At 39.3% G+C, this 24,528-nt stretch overlaps 1 protein-coding gene across 15 annotated transcripts in view; it reads left to right on the forward strand.

The window, feature by feature from the left end:
• Positions 1-24,528, forward strand: part of UNC80 (unc-80 homolog, NALCN channel complex subunit) — a 231,215-nt gene that overhangs the window by 133,197 nt on the left and 73,490 nt on the right. For 13 of the 15 annotated variants that reach the window (XM_061383689.1, XM_061383579.1, XM_061383649.1 and 10 more), the window contains 8 exons: positions 2,580-2,780; positions 10,519-10,626; positions 12,578-12,716; positions 14,299-14,480; positions 15,089-15,220; positions 18,225-18,411; positions 19,342-19,473; positions 21,174-21,317. In XM_061383689.1, the coding sequence (XP_061239673.1) occupies positions 2,580-2,780; positions 10,519-10,626; positions 12,578-12,716; positions 14,299-14,480; positions 15,089-15,220; positions 18,225-18,411; positions 19,342-19,473; positions 21,174-21,317 (1,225 nt within the window). The remainder of the gene's footprint in view (positions 1-2,579; positions 2,781-10,518; positions 10,627-12,577; positions 12,717-14,298; positions 14,481-15,088; positions 15,221-18,224; positions 18,412-19,341; positions 19,474-21,173; positions 21,318-24,528) is intronic. The other 2 variants (XM_061383588.1, XM_061383632.1) reach the window with 1 other exon arrangement.

Genomic DNA, 24,528 nt, shown 5'->3' on the forward strand with positions numbered 1-24,528 from the left:
TTTGTCTTCTAGTAGGGTCAGATAAGGGCTGCCTGGTATGTCACATTGCCTGGTATGTACAGGGATAGCCCTTGAAACTGGCTGATTCCCAGAACCAGCTGATTTTGAGAATCTCTGAGATAACTATTTTTAAAGTCAACTTTGTAGTTAAGTCACACCTACATATTAAAAAGCATACAAAACCTATGTGCACGGCTCAATAAATTCTCATAAAGTAGACACATCTGTGTAACCACCACCAAGTCACGAAGAACATTAGCAGTACCTTAGAAGCCCTACCCAGGCCCTCTGCCAAATACTACCCTCCCTTCCTGGTAACTACTATCCTAACATGGAAGATTAGTGTTGTTTGTTTTTGAAATGCATGTCATATGCTAGGTACTCTGTTGTGTCTGGTTGCTTTCGCTCACTTAAGTGTAAATCCTCTAGCTCTGTTCTTCAGGATGACATGGTCTATTCTTGGCTATATTCATTTCTATTAAAATAACCTTGTTAGTTTCCATAAAAAAAGCTTCTACAGCAGCCTTATATTGAATATAAAGATAGTTAAAATTGAGGAATTGAAATTCTTTATTAAGTTTCTAATGTATAAAGTGGTCTACCCCCCCGTAACTTATGCTCCATTATTTATTTAAGATCTCTTCAATTTTATTTTCATGTTTTTTAATTGTTTGTTTATTTTTTGACTGCGCTGGATTGGGTCTTCATGGCTTTGCTCGGACTTTCTCTAGTTGCGGCTACTGGGGACTACTTGCTGACTTCTCATTGTGGTAGCTTCTCTTGTTGCAGATCACAAGGTCCAGGCGCACGGGCCTCAGTAGTTTTGGCGCAGGCTCTAGAGTACAGGCTCAGTAGTTGTGCACATGGACTGAGTTGCTCCCTGGCATGTGAATCTTCCTGGACAAGAGATAAAACCTGTGTCCCCTTCATTGGCAGGTGTGTTCTGATCTGCTGGCATTACCAGGGAAGTCCTGAATTGCTTCAGTTTTATTCAATAATGCATTTTAGTTTTCTGTACCATGTTAGCCCTCTAGAAGTGTTTGTGTTTAAGACCAGAGATATTTTTTCAAAATAACTGGTGAATCTTCTAGACCTAAAAATTTCTTTGTAGGAAAGTCTTTAATTATATATTTAATTAATGTCATATGATTAAAATCATTCAGATTTCTGTTTCTTCTGGGATCTGTTTAAGCAGATTGATTTTTTTCCCCTAGAAATTTGTTGATTTTATCCAAATATTCACATTTATTAGCAAATAGATGTTTATATAGTCTCTTAAGATCATCTTAGATTCTGTGGGATTTACAGTGATGTGCCTTTACTGTTTCTGATATTGATAGGTTATATCTTTGCTTTCTCTTTTCTTGATCAGTCTTGCTAGAAGTTTGTCAGTTTTGTTAGTCAAAGAACCAGGTTTTGTCCAGGTTCAAGAATAACAAGGGAAACCTTACAGTTCTTATTTGTGCCCTGCCTCATATCAGTATAAACAGAAATGTTGGGCATCTTCAATGAATCTTGAGAGAGATCTGGATATTCTGCTCACACAAAACCTGTATTTTTTAAACTTTGAAGAGTGTGAGATATTGTTAGATGACTTTGACAGGAGTGCATTTTTACTGTTTACCTTTGTCTCATGGTAAGCAGACCTCTTCTTCCAAGGAAATGCATGGCATCCTTGCCTAGTAGGTCTGATTGGTCTTATTCATGTAGACTTATTTTATGTTCTGCATCCAATATGGCACCTCACAGGTTAGGTGTTGGGGTTGGAACTAGTTTCATAAAGGACAGAATCATTCAAAAGATTACTGTATGCAGATTTGACTAAACTTGCATCTTTAGGAATGCTATTCCCTTTTTAGGAAAGCAACTTAAGAAGTTTTAAACCCTAGGGCCTTCATTCCTTTTCTTAAAATAACCCTATCCTTTAAATCAACTGAGTTCTTTTCTGGAATCCTATTTGGGAAGTCTAGGAGATATGAGAATTTGAGCCAGATCAAGCCACAAGTGAGGAGCTAGAATAACCCAAAGCTGAAAGCAAATTGTTTGTAGAGAGAGGAAACGAAGTTCTACAGTGGATTCAAGCCCAGTTGAAGGTTAGAGGCCAGGGTGGAAGATACAGAAATATTTTCAAGTTCCATGTAGGTGGGCTGGAGTTAAAGACATCCCACAGCTGTCAAAGGCCAGCCAAATCCTTTGGGATGGAACTTCTCATCATTTTCTGCTCTTCTACGGGCTCCTTCTACAACATCAGAGCTGAAAAAAATAATATATTTTAAGTTTGGAATCATTTGAAAATATCTGGGAATCATACACTTCCAAGTTTTTGAAGATCACTGAACTTTTTATTGTTTCAAAAAGAGCTTTCTATCAAGTGTGAATCCAGGGAGCAAAAGAAGTCAAGTACATAAAGGCTTGTAAGTCTTTGTTCTCTTGTGGGAATTACTGTTCTCTCATGGAATTACTGTGATTTTAAGACCCAGTAAGGAGAGTTGACGTTCTGACTTTTCATGTTCTACCCCACATCGTGGCTCACGATTGGCCTGTGCCCTGGCTGAGCCTCAGTGATGTCTGTGTTCCAGGTCATGATCTTGCTGTGCAACCAGCAGAGCTTCATCTGCACCCACATCGACTACTGTCACCCTCACTGCTACCTGCACCACAGCCGCTCCTGTGCCCGGCTGGTCAGGGCCATTAAGCTGCTCTACGGAGACACTGTGGACTCCCTCCGTGAGAGCAACAGCATCAGCAACGTAGCTCTCCGGGGCAAGAAGCAGAAAGAGGTGAGTGAATGATCACATGGTATATACCAGTGAGAGGGAAAAAATGTCCTAACAATCTTTTCTCTGTAAATGCAAATTTCAGCCCACTGCAGTGGTATAAACCTGGCTACAGGTCTGTGTGGTTTCGAGCAAAGATAGATAACGGGTAGCCTCCCTGGGAGCTCAGCTGGTAAAGAATCTGCCTGCAATGCAGGAGACCCGGTTCAGTCCCTGGATTGGGAAGATCTCCTGGAGTAGGGAATAGCAACCCACTCCAGTATTCCTGCCTGGAGAATTCCATGGACAGAGGAGCTTGGTGGGCTACAGTTCATGGTGTCGCAGAGTCGCACGCGACTGAGCAACTAAAACTTTCACTTTAGAAGCTGCTGCTGCTAAGTCACTTCAGTTGTGTCGGACTCTGTGTGACCCCATAGACAGCAGCCCACCAGACTCCTCTGTCCCTGGGATTCTCCAGGCAAGAATACTGGAGTGTGTTGCCATTTCTTTGGTGCAGAAAAGACAAGTGCTTTGCCATCATGTCCATGAGCAAATATAGACTCTTTTTGTGGGTTTTGTCTTATTTTGACAAATAAATATAAACTCAAAGGGGCGTTTTTGATGAGTTGTTGTGGTAGGCAGAATAATGTCCCCCTAAAGATATCTGAATTCTAATCCTTGGAACCATGAATATGTTACCTCACCTGGCAAAAGGGATCTTGCCTGGGTGAATAAATCAAGAATCATATAATAGGAGATTATTCTGGATTATCCAAGTGGGCCTAACATAGTCAGAGATGGAGTTGCGACAATAGAAGCAGAAGTCAGGCAGGGTAGTGAGCCTAGGCAGCCTCTAGGAGCTGGAGAGGACAAGGAAATGAATGATTTCCCCAGAAGGAACACAGTCCTGCCAGTCCATTTTCAACTTCTGACCTAGAAAACTGTTAAAATCATTTTTTATTTTTTGCCAAAATAATATTTGTGCTATTTTTTGCCAAAAAGATTGTGGTCCTTTTTTTTTTTTTTTTTTTTTGCAGTAACAGGAAACTGATACAGTTTTATCTTAAGAAATAAGTAATAAATAGCCCAACTTTTCACTGACAAATAATAGAGTCAAATCAGACTAAAGGAAACATCTTCGAGAAATGATTACGTTTTCTCAGTATTCAGCTGTACTTTCCTGACAACTGGACAGCTGAGCTGGCTGAAGATGAAGACAGTTACCAGGGTTGCCGTGCTCCTGCCAGGGAAGCCCTGAGTTACCCACCTGCCCCCGAGAAGGCATGATGGCCACTGTGTGCTGCTGGCCGCGTCTGCAGCTGCTTCTCCCAAGTTGTTTTGCCAAAAGATTTTTATATAATACCTATTCATCTCAGTGAGTGTTCATTGGGAACCTGCTGTTGGCATAATATGAGGCCAGATATCCTTGGAGAAACAAAAAATAAGTAAGTGGAGCAGAGGATCTTTCTACTAAAGAGTTTGTGAGCCAAGTTTGGTAAGGTGGAAGGGTGGCAATAAAATGCAAATCAAACTAGAGAATATAAGCAATAACAAAAATGCACAGTTGAGTTGTATAGCAATTTGTAATGCTTTAGCATTCGAAAAAGGGATTTATTTAATTCAGTTCAGTTCAATCACTCAGTCCTGTCTGACTCTTTGTGACCCCATGAACCACAGCACACCAGACCTCCCTGTCCATCACCAACTCCCGGAGTTTACCCAAACTCATGTCCACTGAGTCGGTGATGCCAACCAACCATCTCATCCTCTGTTGTCCCCTTCCCCTCCTGTCCTCAATCTTTCCCAACATCAGGGTCTTTTCAAATGAGTCAGTTCTTCATATCATGTGGCCAAAGTATTGGAGTTTCAGCTTCAACATCAGTCCTTCCAATGAACACCCAAGACTGATCTCCTTTAGGATGGACTGGTTGGATCTCCTTGCAGTCCAAGGGACTCTCAAGAGTCTTCTCCAACACCACAGTTCAAAAGCATCAATTTTTCTGTGTTCAGCTTTCTTTATAGTCCAACTCTTTTTAAAGTATGCAAGTACAAGGAAGTGATTTTGGCTAATACAAGAGCTCCTAAAGAAAAAATTGTATATCTTGTACATCTCATAAATGTGATAATTTCCCTTCTGGGATATGACCTTTTAGTGTTTTTTCTGAAACATGTGTATGACAAAGTATACATCATTGACAATGTACTTTTAAATTCTTACAAATCTTGTTCAGTAGATACTCTTCACTCCATTTTACAGATGAAAACATTGAAGTTAAAAAAGATGGGATTGTCCACAATCCCATTGTCCACAATACCTAGAACATATTCAGCTAGCCTTTAGTTTAGGAACATGGATTATCAAAGTCAGGGCTTTTTCAATTAAACTCTCTTACATCTCATGATATTCGGAAAACACAGATTCTAAGGAAAGATCAGGCGGGAAAATTACATAAACTGCTAAATGATGACATAAAAAGAAAAATATATATGTGCATATATTCTTATACATGTATACATATATATGGACATGTCATTTATGTTTGAAATGTATATGTATACATACCTATCTATAAACATATATATACATATTTGTGCATGTATGTATCTCAAACATAAATGATACTACATCCAAAGAAAACTTATTTAGATAAGCTATCCTTCCTATAAAAACTCCCTTACCTGTGTAAGAAAACCTATAAAATATGTTGAAAATTATAAAAATACACCAAACTAATGTTCATTGTTCATCATGTACACGCTGAGATTTCTTCCATACCTTTGCTCCAGTCATATCTTCACCTGTAATCTATATGTGGCTGAACCCAAACATCCTTCAAGATCCAATTTAAGTGCCACCTCCTCTTTGAAACCTTTTCTGATCTCCCTAGTGTTCACCACAGGACACTGCAGGTGGATGATTAATTTCATTTTTTTGTTCCCTTCTTCCTCTAAACTATAATGGTGTTTTATTCTGCTTTTCATATTATTCATTCATTAATTCATCCATCAATCCATGTGTTTATTCAACAAATTTTAAAGACTTTATGGACCATACTGAGTCCATACTGTGGGCTAGGTATAATAATAGCCACAGAGATATGGCACTGTCCTTGTATGATGCACACAGTCTAGCTGAGAGACAGAAATTAATCAACTAAGCATCCCTAAGTTGGTGTAAAATTGCAGCAGAATAAGCACAATAAAGGAGAAAACTCTGTGCTGAGAGATCTTATGAATGAGACTTTGAACTTATCGGGGGAGATAAGGCAGTATCTCCAATAAAGTGACAGATGAGTTTTGGCTGAAGGATGCCCAGATGTTAACTGAATACAGAACTCTCCAACCAGAGAGAAGAGGGAGCACCAAGGCTGAGGACGAGGTTCAACCTGGCCTGCTCTCTGCTTGCTTGTGCAGCCTCATTATGTACTGCGGTCGTCTGTGCTCTTGTCCTCTGAGGCTGTGGGAAGGATTTTAGTCTTCATCCTGTGATATAGCACTGAGAGCTTTTAAGATCCCTCTGCCTACAAAATGGGGCTACTTACACCCCTATTTATCTTCTGCCACTTAATTATAAAACTTCTCGAGAACTGAGGCAGTCTTACACATTTTGTATTCTGTGTAATACCTAACAGAGAACCTCACTACAGCAAAGGGACAATAATATTGAATGAGCGAGTGGGCTTTAGGGTTCTAGCGTGTTTCATTGAATGCCCTCCACTTCTGGGCCATGAAGGACAAAGCAGCCTGAAGCAGCAGAAAATGTTACCAACCTTACAGATTGCTCACATTTCTGAAGAGTGAGTGTAAGTGAAAGTCGCTCAGTCATGTCTGACTCTGCAACCCCACAGACTGTAGCCTGCCAGGCTCCTCTGTCCATGGAATTCTCTAGGCCAGAATACTAGAGTGGGTAGTCGTTCCCTTCTCCAGGGGATCTTTCCAACCCAGGGATAGAACCCATGTTGCAGGCAGATTCTTTACCGTCTGAGTCACGAGGGAAATCCCACATTTCTGAAAGGGAAAGGGAAAGGAAACAAGGGTAAATGTTCCCTAACCTTAACACATTTAAATTAGTCATGCCAATGGAGAGCTGAAAAGATGTACTGAGTCTTCAGTGATAAACATTATATTTCCAAAATGCCAGCCTCCTGTTCAAGCTTTTTCTTTTCATTTTCTCATGATGTTTCCATTTGCTTGTTCTGAATTTGTCACATAAATGAACAATGTGCACATTTCCAGAGCCCAGATGAAAACAGAATAGGCCATAAATCAAGGCTAAAAGCAGTGGTTCTGATTAAAATCAAGACTAAGAGCAATTGGTATTTCATTCCTGTTTCCTTTTTAATCGGTTTTTGTGGCAGAATATATTTATGGCAGCTACTACATTTTGTAACCCTTCTAACTCTGATCAATATGCTAATCTTCATTTCAGTGCTCAAAGCCTCACTATGTTCCATTAGCCTGGTTAGTGCACTTCTAACCTTGTTATATATCACTTTCACCTAAAGGTAAATTCACCAAAGAATTTTTTTATTTTTCCTATATATCCATACCTTGTCTAATGCTATGTTCTAAATAGAGTACATGTTCAATTAGTACTTGCTATGTCTGACTCTTTGCGACCCCGTGGACTGTAGCCCACCAGGTTCCTCCGTCCATGGAATTCTCCAGGCAAGAATACTGGAGTGGGTTGCCATTTCCTTCTCCAGGGGATCTTCCCAACCCAGGGATCGAACCCATGTTTCCTGAATTGCAGGCAGATGCTTTAACCTCTGAGCCACCTAAAGAGGTAATTGGAGTGGATAAAACATTTTTTTCTCCTTTCAGTTTAAAAGGAGAGGTAAATAAAAGGTTGGAGAAGGAAATGGTAACCCACTCCAGTATTTGCCTGGAGAATCCCATGGACAGAGGAGCCTGTTGGGCTATGGTCCATAGGGTCAGACAGAGTTGGACACAACTGAAGTGACTTATCATGCATCATGCAAATAAAAGGTTGTTTGTTTGTTGTTTTTTACTCGCTAAGTCATGTCCTACTCTTTCTGACTCCACGGACTGTGCCTGCCAGGCTCCTCAGTCCATGGGATTTTCCAGGCAAGAATACTGGAGTGAGTTACCATTTCCTACTCCAAGGGATCTTCCTGACCCAGGAATCAAACCTGCATCTCCTGCATTTCAGGCAAATTCTTTAACAATGAGCCACCTGGGAAGCCCCTACTAATAACAAACAGATGCCTTCAAAACTAGTCTCCTACAACAAGTTACCAAATCAAAAAGCAACTGATGATAACTTTGTTAGTCTGAATCAGAGTCACACCAGTATAGGACTTCAGGAACCTCATGTAATATACTGAAATGCCCCTCACATGTGTACCCATCTTTAATATCTATCTTTTAGGCCCAAACAGGACACTTAAGGAGAGTTATTAGTCCATCACCCTAGTGTAAAAGCCTTTCCAATTCCCTTCCCTTTCCACTATAACAAACACCCTAATTATCTTGAAGCTGGCAGAACACACCATGCTTAAGCATGCATGCTGGGATACTACATATCTGATACCTGAGAAGCTTGACTTATACCCTCTGTCCCCAGCAGACAGGATTAAACAGAAGTCTACATGTCCCAGAGTGTGAGAGACATAAATGTTTGTCCTTTTTCTTCTGAGTATTTTTCTTTATCTGCCTGGTTAAAATTCCCATAAATTAATCAAAAGTATTATTCAGAAGTAACCCTGAAAGGACAAAATGTCCAGCCAAATGAGAAAGCAATAAAATATTCTAAAAATTAAAAAACCATATTTTAAAAGAACTGTAATGACCTGGGGAAATCATCATCATACTATCATAATGAAATGAAATGTTTAAAACTGTGTGCCACTCATTCTGGATGGGAGGGGAGTTTGAAAGAGAATGGACACGTGTATGTATGGCTGAGTCCCTTCACAGTGTACTTGAAACTCTCACAACATTGTTCATCTACTATACCCCAATACAAAATAAAAAGTTAAAAAACAAAACTTTGTGCCACATACATAGTATCATCACAGCTTTGCTGTGTAGGGGGACAAAAGTCTGAAAGAAATAAAACAATGACCATCCCTGAGTTGGGTATTATGGAGATTTTGGTTTCTTTCTTCATAGTTTTTCTGTATTTTCCAGGTATTCTGCAATTTGCATGTGTTTTTTATAAATAGAATAAAAGCAGAAAGTTGCTGCTTTTTGAATACCTTGACTTTAAAAAAAGTAAATCAGATATACTGCTACATTTATATGGAAAATGATTGCCATATATGATTTTAGAATAGCTTTAAAATTATATAAAACAGGCACAATATTTATATTACATATTGCTTTTACTTTCACAAGGGGAAAAAAAACAATGCAGAATTTCTCTCCCCAAATGATATGTGTTCCCAAGTATATGCCTCCACTTTTTTTTAATCTTTAGAAAACACAACGAGAGCTCTGGTTCATTTGTTTCCAAGTAGATTCATTTAAAAGTTCATTCCATACCAGTCACATAATAGATGCATTGTCTTGGGTCTTTTTGTCAGTTTTGAAAGACTTTCTTGAAACATGCATGTAGTTTCAGCTTTGCTTTTTCTTTCAAAATATTTCCATCTGTAACACTGTGAAGCTCTGTTCAAAAATTCTTAAGGAGTTCATTTTTTTTCCCTTGGCATCGAGGGAGAGAGTGTTTCATTGACATAGCACTGGAAAAACAAATGAGCCCTTATACTGTGCAAAGGGATGGATTCCCTTTTTGCACAGCCTGGAGTGCAAAAATAGAGGACTCAGGATAAATAAACAAGGGCCTGCCAACATCAGAGTGACCATCCTTCCAGCTGCACTGTCCACTCCATTCCTTGTCATGTACAGAGTCAGGGGAAGAAATTGTCTCCTCTGTGTGAGTGCTAGTGAGTCAGGGCTATTTTAAGCTGGTTGAGGGGATGGTTTGAAAGAAGAGCTGCTGTCTCATATAGACAACTATGATTAAAAAAAAACACTTTACCTGAATGATAGATGATTATGAACTCATATTTCCTTGATGGGTCTTTTACCTTTCACTTCCTAACACTTCCCTGTGAAATATTTTCTCTTCCAATTGATTGACTTGTAGCATCCAACCCTTTAGAGGGACTATTAGAGAGAGTGGATTTTAACTCACAATATTTTAAAAGATTTGTGCTTTTAACAGCTTGGTGGAAATATAATTAGCCCTGAAATGGAAGTCGGGAGAGCCTGTCCTTTCCTTATTCTGCTAATAACCAGCTTCGCAGTTTGGTCAAGCTACCCTATGGGCTTCCCAGGTGGCACTAGTGGCAAAGAACCCACCTGCCAGTGCAGACTAGATGTAAGACACACTGGTTTGATCCCTGGATCGGGAAGATCCTGGAGAAGGATATGGTAATCCACTCTAATATTCTTGCCTGGAAAGTCCCATGGACAGAAGAGCCTGGCAGGCTACAGTTCGTAGGGTCGCACAGAGTTGGACACTACTGAAGCGATTTAGCACAGCAAGCTACTCCACCTCTCTGGATCCTGGTCTCCTCAGTGGTAAAAGAGGAGTTTGTTGCTAAACATCTCTAAGTGCCCTTTTCATAACTAACTTAACTGCTTTTATCGCTTTCAGAAAGTGCTGACCCATTAAAAGGCCTTACATCATCTGGTGCGTTAGAAGTGGTTATCTGGAGAACTGGGGGAAACAGCATTGCTGGATTTTAAGAGTGCACAACACGCTTTGTCATCTGTCTCATGTTCTTTCCAGTGCTCAGATAAATCATGCCTGAGAACACCTTCTCTGAAGAAGAGAGTTTCAGATGCCAACCTGGAGGGGAAGAAGGACTCTGGGATGCTGAAATATATTAGACTACAGGTATTAATACATGGTTTGAAAACATTCATGAAGCAGGAATAGGGAGGGAACTTCAGATATCCTTATTACTAATGTTTGGAAAAGTCCCTGATGCTGGGAAAGATTGAAGGGAGGAGGAGAAGGGTGCAAAAGAAGACGAGATGGTTGGATGATATCATTGACTCCATGGACATGAGTTTGAGCAAACTCCAGGAGATAGTGAAGGACAGGGAAGCCTGGCGTGCTGCAGTCCATGGGGTTGCAAAGAGCTGGACATGACTGAGCAACTGAACAACAACAACAAAAGTTTGGGATATACAATGCCAATTGGCACAGTGTTGGCATAACAGCTCCCTCTAATTTGGTGAGAAAGAGTGCTACCAAGTATACAAGAAAAAAAAACCCCTTCTTGCTGGACAGCCAACTTCCATAAAGACAAAGAAGCTTGGCTAGAACCATGCCTCCTTCCACTCTAGTGGAGCCAGCTTCCTACCAGTGTGTGGTAGTGATGCTCACAGGTCTTGGAATGAGACAATCTGGGTTCAGATCCTATACCTGCTGCTCTGGCTCTGGGACCTTGGGCAAGTTAAGTTAATTTCCCTTAGTTTTAGTTGCTTGATCTCTAAAATGGGGATTTTAACACTGGACCCCAGAGAAGGCAGTGGCACCCCACTCCAGTACTCTTGCCTGGAAAAATCCCATGGATGGAGGAGCCTGGAAGGCTGCAGTCCATGGGGTCGCTGAGGGTCGGACACAACTGAGCGACTTCACTTTCACTTTTCACTTTCATGCATTGGAGAAGGAAATGGCAACCCACTCCAGTGTTCTTGCCTGGAGAATCCCAGGGATGGGGGAACCTGGTGGGCTGCCGTCTATGGGGTCGCACAGAGTCAGACACGACTGAAGCGACTTAGCAGCAGCAGCAGCAGCAACACTGGACCCATCTCAAAGGATCACTGCATGAATTAAAAGAGATAGTACACTTACCTACTTATCCAGGGCTTCACAAAGTTATGTTGTTATTACAACCTGAACTCTAAATCATAATACATTTTCCAGGGGAAGAGAGAAAAAAATTTCATGTTTTTCTAGAAAGTGTTTTAAATGATGGCTAAAGACAGGCTTGCCCCAAACTGACATTTTTTACCTCAATTATTTATAATAATGAATTAAATAGTATTTTGTGGGCTAACCTGGATTAATAACCACACTGTATAATATTTTGAAGGAGAAATACCATCCAAGTTCACTGGCTTAGAAAACTAACTTTCTGAATGGAACTCCTTTATAAATTAGAGGCTGCTCACAGCTTTCAGTGGAAATCATTCCTAATAGGAAGGAAAATAAGATGCTGTGAAGGTCCACCGGACTTTTAACACAAAGATTTACTGACTAAAATCCTTTTTTCTCAGAGAGTTGTACCTATTCTACAGTTTAGTCCCTGCTGCTGCTGCTGCTAAGTCGCTTCAGTCGTGTCCGACTCTGTGCGACCCCACAGACGGCAGCCCACTAGGCTCCTCTGTCCCTGGGATTCTCCAGGCAAGAATATTGGAGTGGGTTGCCATTTCCTTCTCCAATGCATGAAAGAGAAAAGTGAAAGTGAAGTTGCTTAGTCATGCCGGACTCTTAGTGACCCCATGGACTACAGCCTACCAGGCTTCTTCATCCATGGGATTTTCCAGGCAAGAGTACTGGAGTGGGGTGCCATTGCCTTCTCTGAGTTTACTCCCTAAGTGGTTACAAATTACTTTTGTGGTAAAAGTGTTTTAAAATAATATAATTTGGGACAATTATACATCAACTAATAGGGTATAAAGCTTACTTACTATACATCATGCCAGATATGTTCCCACTTTAAAAAGTATTTTAAGGTCATTTAAGGAAAATGGAGAGAGAAGCGACACTTAACTTTCAAGAGGACAACAACCAGTGTCTTCGATGGTTTTAAGACATCATTTCCATCTTTTTGCAGGTGATGAGCCTGTCGCCTGCTCCCTTATCTCTGCTGATCAAGGCCGCACCAATTCTGACAGAGGAGATGTATGGAGACATCCAGCCAGCTGCCTGGGAGCTCCTGCTCAGCATGGATGAGCATATGGCGGGGGCGGCAGGTAAAGATAGGCCCCCCAGGACCCTGGTCCTGCTGCCATTCATCCCAGTGTCTCAACAACAGCAAGGCACATTCATTCCATCTTCACGCTGAGGTCACATTGGTAGCAGTGGCTGGATCTCTAAACAGAGCCGTGCACTAAAGGGAAACAGGCCTAGGCTCTCTGTATACACTGTTCATGTTCCTGTGTAGTCTGCACAAAGGCAGCATGTCTGTCCCAGGATGTTAAAAAATTACAATGATCTCCCCCAGAACCTACATCTTCACTGTATTTCACAAAAGGTTCTTTTGTGTGTGTTGTGATTTCCCAGACTGACCATGAACTACCATCGTTAATTTTATTAACTCTTAGGTTATGTGTTCTGTGTTCAAATTACAGTATTGAAACAAATGTCTAAAATTTACGTGATGTGTCCAAAGCCATGTAGCTAGTAAATGGTAGAGGCAAAAATCTGGATTCTCCATCATTTTCCACTTTTTGTGCATATTCCTTTAATTTTGTATGGTTACTTTAATTGAAAAATACATAGTAAAAATTCAAATAATGTAAAAGTGTATGAAATTTAAAACCGTCACCCTCTATTCCATGACTCCCAGTCCTCTTTCTCAGAGGTGGCAATTTTTAAATTTCCCAGGAAACCTTCTATAAACTATGCATATATAGTACTTTTGATGTCACAAAGCATTTTTTCATATATTGTTATATTTTATTCTAACAAGACATTTGGAGGCAGCTACATCATCATCATCATCATCATCATCATCATCATCACTGATGTTTTACCAATAGAGAAACACAGACTAAGAAGTTAAGGGACTTGGCCAAGATCAGTTTCAGAGATGTTGACAGCCCCAGTTATCGTAAGAGTTGGCTGAGCATATCTTGAGGATGTGGGGGAAAGTACAAGGGAAATTTTAAATAATATTTTTACAATTGACACTGGCTTCTCTGTCTATGCTATAGAGTGTACTCTTTTTTTTCTTATTATTCATTGACTTTGTAACTTACCATGGAATGACCTTTCTCTTCCTAGTATTTGGCTTTCCCCAAATTAAAAAACAACAATGATATTATGTTTCATAAATTCTCTGTTGGTTTCTCAATCTATTCTACCTCTTGGAAGGGTAGACATTTCTAATAGAGTCTACCTTTTGAATTTTATTGTTAATATAACATGTAACTTTAATGGACATTTTGTGTACCATCCTAGGGTTACTCTGAGATGACTCTAGACATTTCCTGAAAAGGACATTTAAGCATGTGATTTCCTTTTTTCATTAGCTTCCTCTGACATTCACTTTTCACTGTGAGCCAAGGGAAAGGTTGCTTAAAATGAGATTTCTACTGCAATGTCATGCTATCACTGCCCTCACATCAGATATTAGAAGATTGTGGGTGGTACAAAGGATGGTGCCTGGTTTCCAGTGGATGAAACGGGGTTTTCTTTGGCTAGTGCTGGTGGCCTGGCTGTATAGCTCAGTAGTCGTTTTCAAGAGACAGAAGCAGTTTCCTCATTCCGCTCATCCCCAGGAATCATACAGCTTAAAAGATGTGTAGCTGATGGATTGTTGACTGTCTTTAGCGGCCATGTTCCTGTTGTGTGCGGTGAAAGTCCCCGAAGCTGTGTCCGATATGCTGACGTCAGAGTTTCACCATCCAGAGACCGTGCAGAGACTGAATGCCGTCCTTAAGTTCCACACACTCTGGAGGTTTCGCTATCAGGTCTGGCCCCGGATGGAAGAGGGAGCACAGCAGATTTTTAAGGTGAGGGATACTTCTGGGATAATCCCATGGACAGAGGAGCCTGCGGGCTACAGTCCATAGAATTGCGAAGAGTCCGACATGAGTGAGCATGCGTGTGCGGGCGCGCGCACATACACACACACTTCTCACATGGGAATTAGATTAGCAAACCCAACCCAAGGTTCATTTCAATCCTGCAACTTCAAATCCACAGTGTATGGCCCAAGAGATGCTTCTTTTTTCCCCTTCTCTGGTTTTATAAGTAAACCTAACTCCAATATGAATGAATTCTTGTTCTTAAAAAGATTAAAATATACAGAAAGGTAAAGTAAGAAAATCAAGTTTCTATAATCCTCAAGATCACAGTACCATCCCCAGAGGTAAGCACATAAAACTTGCAGACATTTCACTATATATACACAGATGTTTTTGGAGGATGGGGTAATTAACACAAATAGAGATCATACAGTTGAAACTCTTCATTTTATTAATGGGTAAACTGAGGCCCAGAGACATTCATTGTGTGCTTTGTAACTGCCTGTGCTCTGTAAGATTATTTTGTGATTTTACTTCAGACTCAATCTAGTTTATTTCCCATCTTCCTTCATTCCTCTGGTATCAACTAACAGATCCCACCTCCCAGTATAAATTTCACCCTGCCATCACCGGTGCTCGGAATGCCATCTGTCCCGATGTTTGACCCTCCCTGGGTCCCTCAGTGCAGCGGGAGTGTCCAGGACCCCATTAATGAAGACCAGTCTGTGAGTAACGCATTCTTCCTTTCTCATATCTTCAGGTTCCATGGTGTACTTGTAAGAGAGAAGAGCAATGAGTGTGAGAGACAATGTGTTCTTGTCATCAGAATATAATAACACAGAACAGCAGCCACAAAAGTTCTTTAGTTCTTCTGGAATAGAATAGAGGGAAGTAACTTCTGGGGTGAGCATTTGCAGACCTGCAAGCCAAGACAGTTTGTTCTATAATTCAAAGCAGCAGCTGCCTTATAAAGCTATTAAAACAATTAGGCACTGATTTCTTAGCCCAAGGTAGCACTTTTGCTGCTCTTGATTACAGAACAATTTATTTAACCTATATACGCTATCCAAGGTGCTTCCCTGGTGGCTCAGACGGTAAAGAATCTGCTTGCAATGCAGGAGTTCTGGGTTCAATCCCTGGGTTGGGAAGATCCCCTGGAGAAGGGCATGGCAACCCACTTCAGTATTCTTGCCTGGAGAATCTCCATGGACACACGAGCCTGGTGGGCTATAGTCCATGGGGTCGCAAAAAGTCGGACATAACTGAGCAACTAAGCATGGCACAGCATGCTATCCAAAAGTGAACGATATTGACCCTGGATGAATAAGAAAAAGAACTGAGTTGACTGCTCTTATTTTCCTTATTTGGACCTTAGTCTGTTTTTTACCTTGTTGATCATCAGTGTCATCATCACAAACATCACTCAGAGAACTCAGGGCATCCTATTCTAATTTATCACTGCTCTATGTAATGTAATTAATAAACAGTTAACTTTAGAACACAGTCTATTTATAAACAAGAACCAAGAATATGTGCCCTTTGAAAAAAATGAATCTTCAAAATATGCCTTTTTCACATGTTACATAGCATTTTTCTAAATTTCAAGAGTAATGTAGAAAATTTTGGAAAGTAAATAAAAAAATAAAGAACATATCTCTCTACACAAATTCATGATTATTTCCTTGCATAGTTTCCCATGAGATTTAGGGCAATCAATATGTGAATTAAAGATTTTTTTTTCTAGATATGAAAGAAAGAACAGAAGTAGCATTTATTGAGTATTGCATTGTTGTGCCAGGCATCTTTATGTCACAACTCTGATGGACTCAGCCATAGACTTGATGAAATCTCAGCAATAGATTTCTTCATCTCAGGATTGGGCTTGAGAACTGGATGGCACTGAGTTTGCAGGTTGAAGTGTTGGCGCCAGTGGCTAAATTGGCCATGGCCTGCTGCTGCTACTGCTAAGTTGCTTCAGTCGTGTCCAACTCTGTGCGACCCTATAGACAGCAGCCCACCAGGCTTCCCTGTCCCTGGGATTCTCCAGGCAAGAACACTGGAGTGGGTTGCCATTTCCTTCTCCTGAATTAAAGATTTTTGATAGATCTCACAAAATATTCCCAGGACAGTTGTACCATTTTACTCTCATTCAACAGAATGGGAAAGCATCTTCCTTATTCAAATTAACTAGTGTTATCTTTTAATGCCACATTGAACAGCAAAAAAACAAAGTTATTGGCTTTTTTATTCACACGTCATTAAAAAGTTTGTTGAATATATGAAGTGAGGTTGAATATTTTTGCATGTCACATATATTTTCTAGCCTTTTGTAGTTTTCTTGGAGAACTGTTTATTTGAATTCGTTACCCATAAGAATATTTTTTATTTTAATTCTTCTGCATACAGTACCTTCATATCTCATGGTTTTGTGCCAAAGATAAAGGCACACTTGGTTCTTCCTCATATATGTACTAATTCCAGCATCTGAACCACTGGGATAAAAATCTTTAGGTTTTCTCCCATACATGTGATGGAATCATTAGAGTCAAATCCATCCTCTCTCCCAAGTTCACAGTGAATTTCAAGCCAAGTCTTCTGATTCTATATTTAGTTCTCTTTTCCTTATTCCACAATTCTCACCTTACTATAATCAACCAGCTTGACCCCGACTCTGAAAATGAATTGCCATGTAGCCCATCGATGCCCTTAATTGCTGTTATGTCATTCATTATAGAAAATCTTTGGTTTTATGTTAAGATGTTGCATAAAGGGAGCTTTAATGACTATAGTCCTTCAGAAGAGTGACCAACACCCCTTGTCTGTCTCTTGAATCCTACAGACCACGGGCCAACAAAGAGATGTAGAATTGCTACTGTACATAGACATCAAACTGGTAGTAGAGAATGTCAGTGATCACTTCCCTGTTCTGACACCAATGGCTTTATCCCTAGAGCTCTTGGAATTTGTCTCAGCATAAGGATCATGATTAAGACAAGCAGAGTGACCGCTTTGCAGAGTGAATGTTGTCTCCTTTATTGTTTCTTATCTATTATGCTTTTGCTGCTGGTAAACAGAATCAGATTTTACATTCAGCCTTAGTAACACTACCAACTCATAATTTCCATTCAGTTGCTTTGTTTCTACAAATATTGCTTAGTACTTACAGTGTGCCACTGTATTTCTATGAATATTTATTGTTAATATTATTTAATATTAATATTTCTAAATAGTATTTACAGTGTGGTGGATACATAAGATACAAAAATGAAATAAATCTCAAAATTAGTTGTTCATATGAGAGATCTCTTTCCTCCTCTTTCCCATTGTTCTGACTTTCTCTTTTATTAACCTTACAAAATAAATGTCCTTCATTTAAAACTGGTTCAAGAAATTTTGGTAAGAAAGAGAGTATTAAAAATGTTTCTTTGATGTCAGTGTTTAAAGAGTGAATCATTGAACTTTGTTTGAAAAGTAAAAAAAAAGACTGTTTCTAGAAATTATAAACATCTTTGAAGAATTATTCAGACTTAATGAAAAAGAATAGCTTAGTTATACACAGCCTGGAAACTTGGTAGAAAAAGAAACAAGTAAACAACATGAAACTAGATCACAACGCCCTAATATTTCCTGAGAGCAAAGTATCACATCTGTGTCATTCTGTAGACCACTCTTGTCTGTGACCATGCAGAAGAGTTGCTAGTAAACAAACTTGCCTTCATGTCTCCATAGAAATCCTTTTCAGCCCGGGCTGTGTCCCGCTCCCATCAAAGGGCAGAACACATCTTAAAGAACTTGCAACAGGAGGAAGAGAAGAAGCGTCTTGGTCGAGAAGCCAGCCTCATCACTGCCATCCCTATCACCCAGGAGGCTTGCTACGAGCCCACCTGCACACCCAACTCAGAGCCAGAGGAAGAAGGTGCCTCTACACACTGGACTTCTTGGAGGGCTGGGTCAGAAAAGGGAAAGGACTTGCTTTAAAATAAACTGACAATTTTATGTGACTTGAGGTGATAAGCTCCCTCTCTCTCTCACTTACCTCCTGACACTATCTAAAGAAAGAGAAAAATTGTCTTTTTCTAAATGTTTAGAGCTGGCCCGATTATGGAGGAGGACATTAACCACGTTGAATGAACTAATATGATAATGGATCAAGCAGTGACTATGATTCAGGCAACAGCTGAACCCAGAGTGTGTGCTAAAATATATTCAATCAGTCTTTCATCATTAAAAATGGGGTTGGTCCATTAGCTGCTTTCAGCCTTCACAAGTACTGGCAGTTTGTCAGAAAATGATTTATGGGGACTTTTCGGGCTGTCCAGTGGTTAAGACTCTGTGCTTCCAACACAGGGGGTGTGGGTTTGATCTCTGATCAGGGAAATAAGATCCCACATGCTGCATGGCCGAAATATCTGTGTGTGTGAATACATATCAATAATGGAGAAGGAAATGGCAACCCCCTCCAGTATTCTTGCCTAGAAAGTCCCATGAGCAGGGGATCCCAGCAGGCTGCAGTCCATGGGGTCACAAAGAGTCAGGCACGACTGAGTGACTAACACACACACATATATCAATAAAAATGGAAGAAAATAAGTAAAGACCAAAAATTGTAAAGAAAGTAATTTATGAGCTATTCTAAATTCAGTGATTTTCCGCCCTGCTTTTGTGAAATTTTGGGGAGGAATTTTCTGTCATTCTTTCTGTGTTTTTTCCTTTCCTAAGTACACTCTAAATCATTTAAGCCTTATGTTCTGAGAACTATATACACTTCGATGTAACTACAATGTAGTTGTGATGATAACTTTGTTGTTACAAAACCAAAGTTCACGTTGCCTGTTTTCTTTGCCAGTAGAAGAAGTCACCAATCTGGCATCTCGTCGACTGTCTGTGAGTCCGTCCTGTACCTCCAGCACTTCCCACAGGAATTACTCCTTCCGCCGAGGATCAGTCTGGTCAGTGCGTTCAGCCGTCAGTGCTGAAGGTGCGTGCTCTTACAAATGTGTCCTTTATTCCTTATGTGTTTGAAACAATTCCATGACTTCATTACACTGTTTTCATTAAATAACTTGCTTCTTGATTTGAAGTTTTGAAAAGATAGATTGAGTGGTATTCCAAAAAAAAAAGAAATTGTTGATTTAATCCAACCAATGTCCTTGATAAGTTGGTTCTATTTTAATTACATTAATGTAATCTTATTGCTGAGGGTTTAGTAAAACATTATTCTAGACGGTTTTCAACCCTGACTACACACTGCAGTCAACCAGGGAGTTTTTTTAAAATGCCCAGGTCACAACCAAGATCAAATCAGAATCTCTAAGGGTGGACTCACCACCTCAGTGTTTTTTAAAATCTACTCAGGTGATTTCAGTGTGCAGCTAAGACTCAGCGGGATGCTTTAGGATGCTGTTCTGGAATAACAACAATCAAAGAACAAAGCTCATGCCACTCCTGTAATTAAATCTGATTCCAGAGGAGAAACGTGATGCTCTTTAGGTCCAAGAATTTATAAGCTATGCCTCTCTAATGATGAGGAACTGTCTGGGACTCACTGCTTCATGATTACACAGATTTCATCACTGATTTATGAAGTCATCAAAAAGTTACACAGAAACCAGTTGTTCTCAACCCTTTATTGCACAGCCTTGGAAAACTTCAAAAATGACCAATGCTAACTAATCCCAACTTATAGGACCGGGGTCTAAAGATACCTATATTTTTTTATAGCACCTTTACTGAGATATAATTTACATACCATAAAATTCACCATTTTGAAGTATGTAATGCAATTGATTGATAGTATATTTGTAGAGTTTGCAACTGTCACTGCTATTTAATTTCAGAATATTTTCGTTATCCCCAAACAGGGATACCTTATACCCATTAGTAGTCACTCATCCACCAGTTCTTCCAACCCCAAGAAGAAGTAGTGTACTTTCTATTTCTGTGGATTTGCCTAATCAGCACATTTTATAGGAATGGAACCATACAGTACATGGCCTTTTGTGACTAGATTCTTTCACTCAGCATAATATTTTCAAGGTTGATCCATTTGTCACATGTACCAGTTCTTTATTCCTTCTTATCACCAAATAATATTCCATTGTATGGATACAACACATTTTGCTGATCATGTCATCAGTTACTGGACATTTGTATTGTTTTCATCTCAATTATTATGAATTATGATGCTATGAGAAGTTATGTGTAAGTTTTGTGAGGAATACTGCCAAGCTACTTCAAAAGTTTCTGTGTCATTTTATATTCTTACCAAAAAGTATGAAGGCTTCAGTTGTTCCATACCCTTGAAAAGACACAGTAATCTTGCAAATGAAGAACAAAGTTGGAAAACTCACATTTCCTAATTTCAAAACTTACTACAAAGCTGCAGTAATCAAGATTGTGTGGTATTGACTTGAGGATTGATATACAGATCAATGGCATAGGTTGGGACCAGAAGTAAACCATTACATGTATGTCAATTTCATGTTTAAAAAGGGTACCATGAAACTTCAACGGGGAAAGAATAGTCTTTTCAACAAATGATGCTGTGACAACTAGATGTCTACATACACCAAAAAAATGTTCTATAGGTAGGCCTTGAACTGAGAAATGTTGTGTTAGAATGTTCTGAGAATGTACCTGGTACTGAGAAAAGCTTCCCGATTATGTCTCCCTCTTCAGATGAGGAACACACCACCGAACACACGCCCAACCACCATGTGCCTCAACCCCCACAGGCGGTGTTCCCAGCATGTATCTGTGCAGCTGTGCTCCCCATTGTCCATCTGATGGAGGACGGTGAGGTGCGAGAAGACGGAGTGGCAGGTATGGCTTTGACTAGTAAAACCATCTAATAAATACTTGAGGTACTCATCTGACAAAGGACAGTTGGGTGCTCTTGAAGACATGAACCATTGGCCACACATGGAGTTCTTTTATGCACATGTTATAATTACAGATTTGCTATATACTGAACTAACACTGTCACTTCCTCCACTTTCTCTTTTCATAAACTTTATGACCAAGAAATTGCATTTAAAATATGTGGGTTGGTCCAGGAGTGCTGTTTATGCCCAGAGAACAGAGCAATGCTTATTTGACCACATAGGAACCAAACAGTGATTTTAGCCACCTTAGAAATCTTAGTTATTGGCTTGACATCATTAATACCATCTTTCTCAATTGATTGCCTTTTCAGAGGTAGTATCTATAGAGAATAGCTACAAAATTAAATAATAAACGAGGGGTCGCAAAGGGTCGGACACGACTGAGCGACTGAACTGAACTGAACTGAAAGATGAGTTACATTTGTGACAGATAACAGATTAATATTATTTTTAAAAAAGCTTTATAACTTAATAATGACTTTTTAAAATGCCAATAGACAAATGGACAAAGAATATAAACACACAATCCAATGGCCAATAACATCTGTAAATAACACTGTTGTTTAAAACAACAATGAAATCTTACTTTTAATATAAAAAATTATAAGGATTATTTTAAATGAAAATATGCGTAGTTGGTAAATATTCAAAGAAAAGAGCATTATCACACCTTGCTGATGGCAGTAAAAATCTAATGCAAGCATCTTGAAACAGTGTCATAGAGTGCATCCTAAAAGCCTTAAAAGTGTGAACACCCTTTGACACAGATTTTGATCTCTAGCAATTTCCTAAGGCAGTATTGAGGGGTGAATAAAGATTTATATAGAATACTGAACATTGAACATATTAGAAAGAACAAATATTTGAAAATAATTTTAATATCTGACAATAGGATATTAGTTCGTTGTGGTATTTCCAAATGACAGCATTCTGTGCACATTAGAAATAATATTGTAGAAAAATATTAATACAGAAAGTGTTCAATTTATTGCTAATTAAAAATGTGAGTACCTAAGAGTATTTTCTATACAATATTATTTAAAGATACATGTAAATATATATTCCATGTGTATGAAAAAACATACTCTGAAATGTTTATAGTTGTTTTGAAGAGGAGAGTGAAAAAGCTGGCTTAAAACTCAACATTCAGAAAACTAAGATTGTGGCACTCGGTCCCATCACTTCATGGCAAATAGATGGTGAAACAATGGAAACAGTGACAGATTTTATTTTCTCGGGCTCCAAAATCATGGCAGATGGTGACTGCAGCCATGAAATTAAAAGACGCTTGCTCCTTGCAAGAGAAGCTATAACAAACCTAGACAGCATATTAAAAAGCAGAGACGTCACTTTGCCAACAAGGGTCCATTTAGTCAAAGCTATGGTTTTTCCAATAGTCATGTATGGATGTGAGAGTTAGATCATAAAGAAGGCCGAGTGCTGAAGAGTTGATGCTTTTGAACTGTAGTGTTGGAGAAGACTCTTGAGAGTCCCTTGGACTGCAAGGAGATCAAACAAGTCAATCCTAAAGGAGATCAGTCCTGAATATTCACTGGAAGGACTGATGCTGAAGCTCCAATACTTTGGCCACCTGATTCAAAGACTCGACTAATTAGAAAAGACCCTGATGCTGGGAAAGATTGAAGGCAGGAGGAGAAGGGGGTGACAGAGGATGAGATGGTTGGATGGCATCACTGACTCAAAGGACTTGAGTTTGAGCAAGCTCTGGGAGATGGTGAAGGAAGGGAAGCCTGGCATGCTACAGTCCATGGGGTTGCAAAGAGTCAGACACGACTGAGCGACTGAACAACAAGACGTGTCTTATTCTCCTTCTTGTCTTTTTCTGTATTTTTCATGTTTTAAGCATTAAATGCCTTCCTTAGCAATCAGAATAAAATACTGTTATAGTTTTGTAACCAATTTCAACCTAACAAAAACCTGCATTTATTTTAATTATTTATGAAACCACCTGAGAGCTAAAGCTTATTTTGCATATCTCTTGTTAACATTATTTATAAGGCTCAGTTTTAATTGGATGGTTAGCTTCTGAAGCAAAAAAGATGGTATAATTTATTTAAAATATAGCCTGAAAAATAAAGTCATGCTAAATTTTATATTCCTAGTTTAGAAAATTGAACTAAACTATTTAAACTAAAGATCGTCTATTTCTTCTCCACTACTCACTTTTACCCACCTGCTTTCTTAGCCTGGGCACTTCCAGGCAGTCTTAGCCAACTACCTTCCCCAAAGAAGTAGCACTTTTTCTTTCACATTAGGAATAATTATTTATTCCTAAGCCATCCTCATTAGAAGTGGGAACCTTAACTATTACTGGCTCAACTATGTCATCTTTTTGAAGGAGTTGTTACTGAAAGCATTTATGTGAACAATATAAGGTCAGGTCTAATTCATATGCATTCTAAACAAAAACGTATTTTCTAAAACCCAAAATATTACATTAGAAGTTTCTCCATATAGCAAACAATGAAATAGGACTTTAATAAATACCACTGTTAATAGTAGGATGATTTCCAAAACAAAGATTCATAAATGTATTCTTGTTTATTAAAGTATGACCCTGACCCTGAAGTCACTCAGTTGTGTCCAACTCTTTGCAACCCCATGGACTGTAGCCTACCAGGCTCCTCTCTCCATGGGATTCTCCAGGCAAGAGTACTGGAGTGAATTGCCATTTCCTTCTCCAGGGGATCTGCCCAACCCAGGGATCGAACCCAGGTCTCCTGCATTCCAGGCAGATGCTTTAACCTCTGAGCCACCAGGGAAGCCCTTATTGACTTATAACATTGTGCTAGTTTTAGATATGCAACGTAAACATTTGATGTATGTATATATTGCAAAATGAATACCACAGTAAGTTTATTTAACATTCATCTCCACACGTAGTTTCAATGTTTTTTTATGATGAGAACTTTTAATATATATTCTCTTAACAGCTTTCAAATATACAGTATAGTACTGTTAAATATAATCATGCTGTACCTTTCTAGGATTTATTTATCTTAGAACTGAAAGTTTGTAATCTTTGACCACCTTCACTCAGCCCCAGTGCCCACCCCCCACCTCTGGTAACCAGTCTGTTCTCTGTATCTATGAGTTTGGGTTTTTCTTACATTCCACATGTAATTGAG

The sequence above is a fragment of the Bos javanicus genome, chromosome 2 (assembly GCF_032452875.1).
Source record: "Bos javanicus breed banteng chromosome 2, ARS-OSU_banteng_1.0, whole genome shotgun sequence".
Taxonomy (NCBI): Eukaryota; Metazoa; Chordata; class Mammalia; order Artiodactyla; family Bovidae; genus Bos; species Bos javanicus.